A 1,108-nucleotide genomic window follows, 5' to 3' on the forward strand; every position below is an offset into this window, starting at 1 on the left:
ACTCTTGAGTTTTTATCTCAGAGGTCTCCCAAGCCACCCAAAAGACTGAGACAGGGGGGACCTAAAATGGGCAAAGTCCAATAACCACAGTGATGGGTCTGAGCAAGGTGAGGGCAGAGAACAGAGGCTGCTTGACTTAGGGAGATAAATGTCACAAAGGAAGATCATGTCCATTATTTCACCAATGTTTGGAGGCCTACCACTTGGTCTTTTTTTTTTTTTTTGACTGTACAATTGCTTTATTACAGCTTTCAGGGGCGAGTGACAGGAGGGCCACGGCTTCCTCTGAGGCCCAATTTTAGAGGTTCTCAATTGGCTGGTGGGGCCAATAAGGATACTTCTTCTTGTCCAGTGTGGTGTGAGGAAAGGCTTGGTTCAAATCCTCAATGGTCATCTGTTCAAAAGGAATTATATTCTTGATCTTTTCCATCTCTTTCTCAAGTTCTGCAGTCCTAGCATTTGAAGCTTTCACGAAATCAGCACCAAGTTTTGCATCTTCCTGTTCTTCAGCATCCACTAGGGCAGTGAATTTATCTTCTGGCACAGGAATCTTCAGCTCATTGAACTTTTTCTCAAACTCATCCACAAGGCCAGGCTTGGCCACGTTTTCCTTGTAGTAAGCCCAGTTGATTGCTTGTGGCTTCTCAGGCAAGGTAGCCAATCTGGTCGTAAGATATTCATTATGGAATTTCAAGGCATTAGCAATGGCTTTCTGGTTTTTAGGTATGATCTCCCCAAATGCTGCCCAATCAATGGCTTTCATAGCAAGCTTTCGTCCAGCCATCTTGGAACTTCACCGACCCCGGCGGCGCACAGCTCTGGGCCTCACTTGGTCTTTTTAAAAGACATCCTTGGCTGGAAACATCCACTTTGGCTGCTAGTTTAACACTACTTCTTCAGCACCACAGATTTGTCTCCTATTCTCTGAGAAATCTGTGGTTTCATTGATGTGGGAACTCTCTACACCAATACAGATTGCAACCCCTCTGGGTCTGCCTATCCTGAGTGATTCTTATCTAGGTCCTCCCATAAGATCACCACACTGGTCCTCGAAAGCTTTCCTTATATCTTTGGGACATTACAAGGATCACAATGCCAATGTAGCTAT

The 1,108-nt window shown here is 44.9% G+C and overlaps 1 protein-coding gene across 1 annotated transcript; it reads right to left on the bottom strand.

The window, feature by feature from the left end:
- Nucleotides 1–209: 209 nt before the first annotated feature.
- LOC118829234 (ATP synthase subunit d, mitochondrial-like) lies at nt 210–818 on the bottom strand. Its single transcript, XM_036736220.1, has one exon. The coding sequence runs from the start codon at nt 782–784 to the stop codon at nt 299–301; it is 486 nt and encodes a 161-aa protein (XP_036592115.1). The 5' UTR covers nt 785–818; the 3' UTR covers nt 210–298.
- Between the last annotated feature and the right edge of the window lie 290 nt (nt 819–1,108).

Source organism: Trichosurus vulpecula, chromosome 8 (genome assembly GCF_011100635.1).
Source record: "Trichosurus vulpecula isolate mTriVul1 chromosome 8, mTriVul1.pri, whole genome shotgun sequence".
Classification (NCBI taxonomy): Eukaryota; Metazoa; Chordata; class Mammalia; order Diprotodontia; family Phalangeridae; genus Trichosurus; species Trichosurus vulpecula.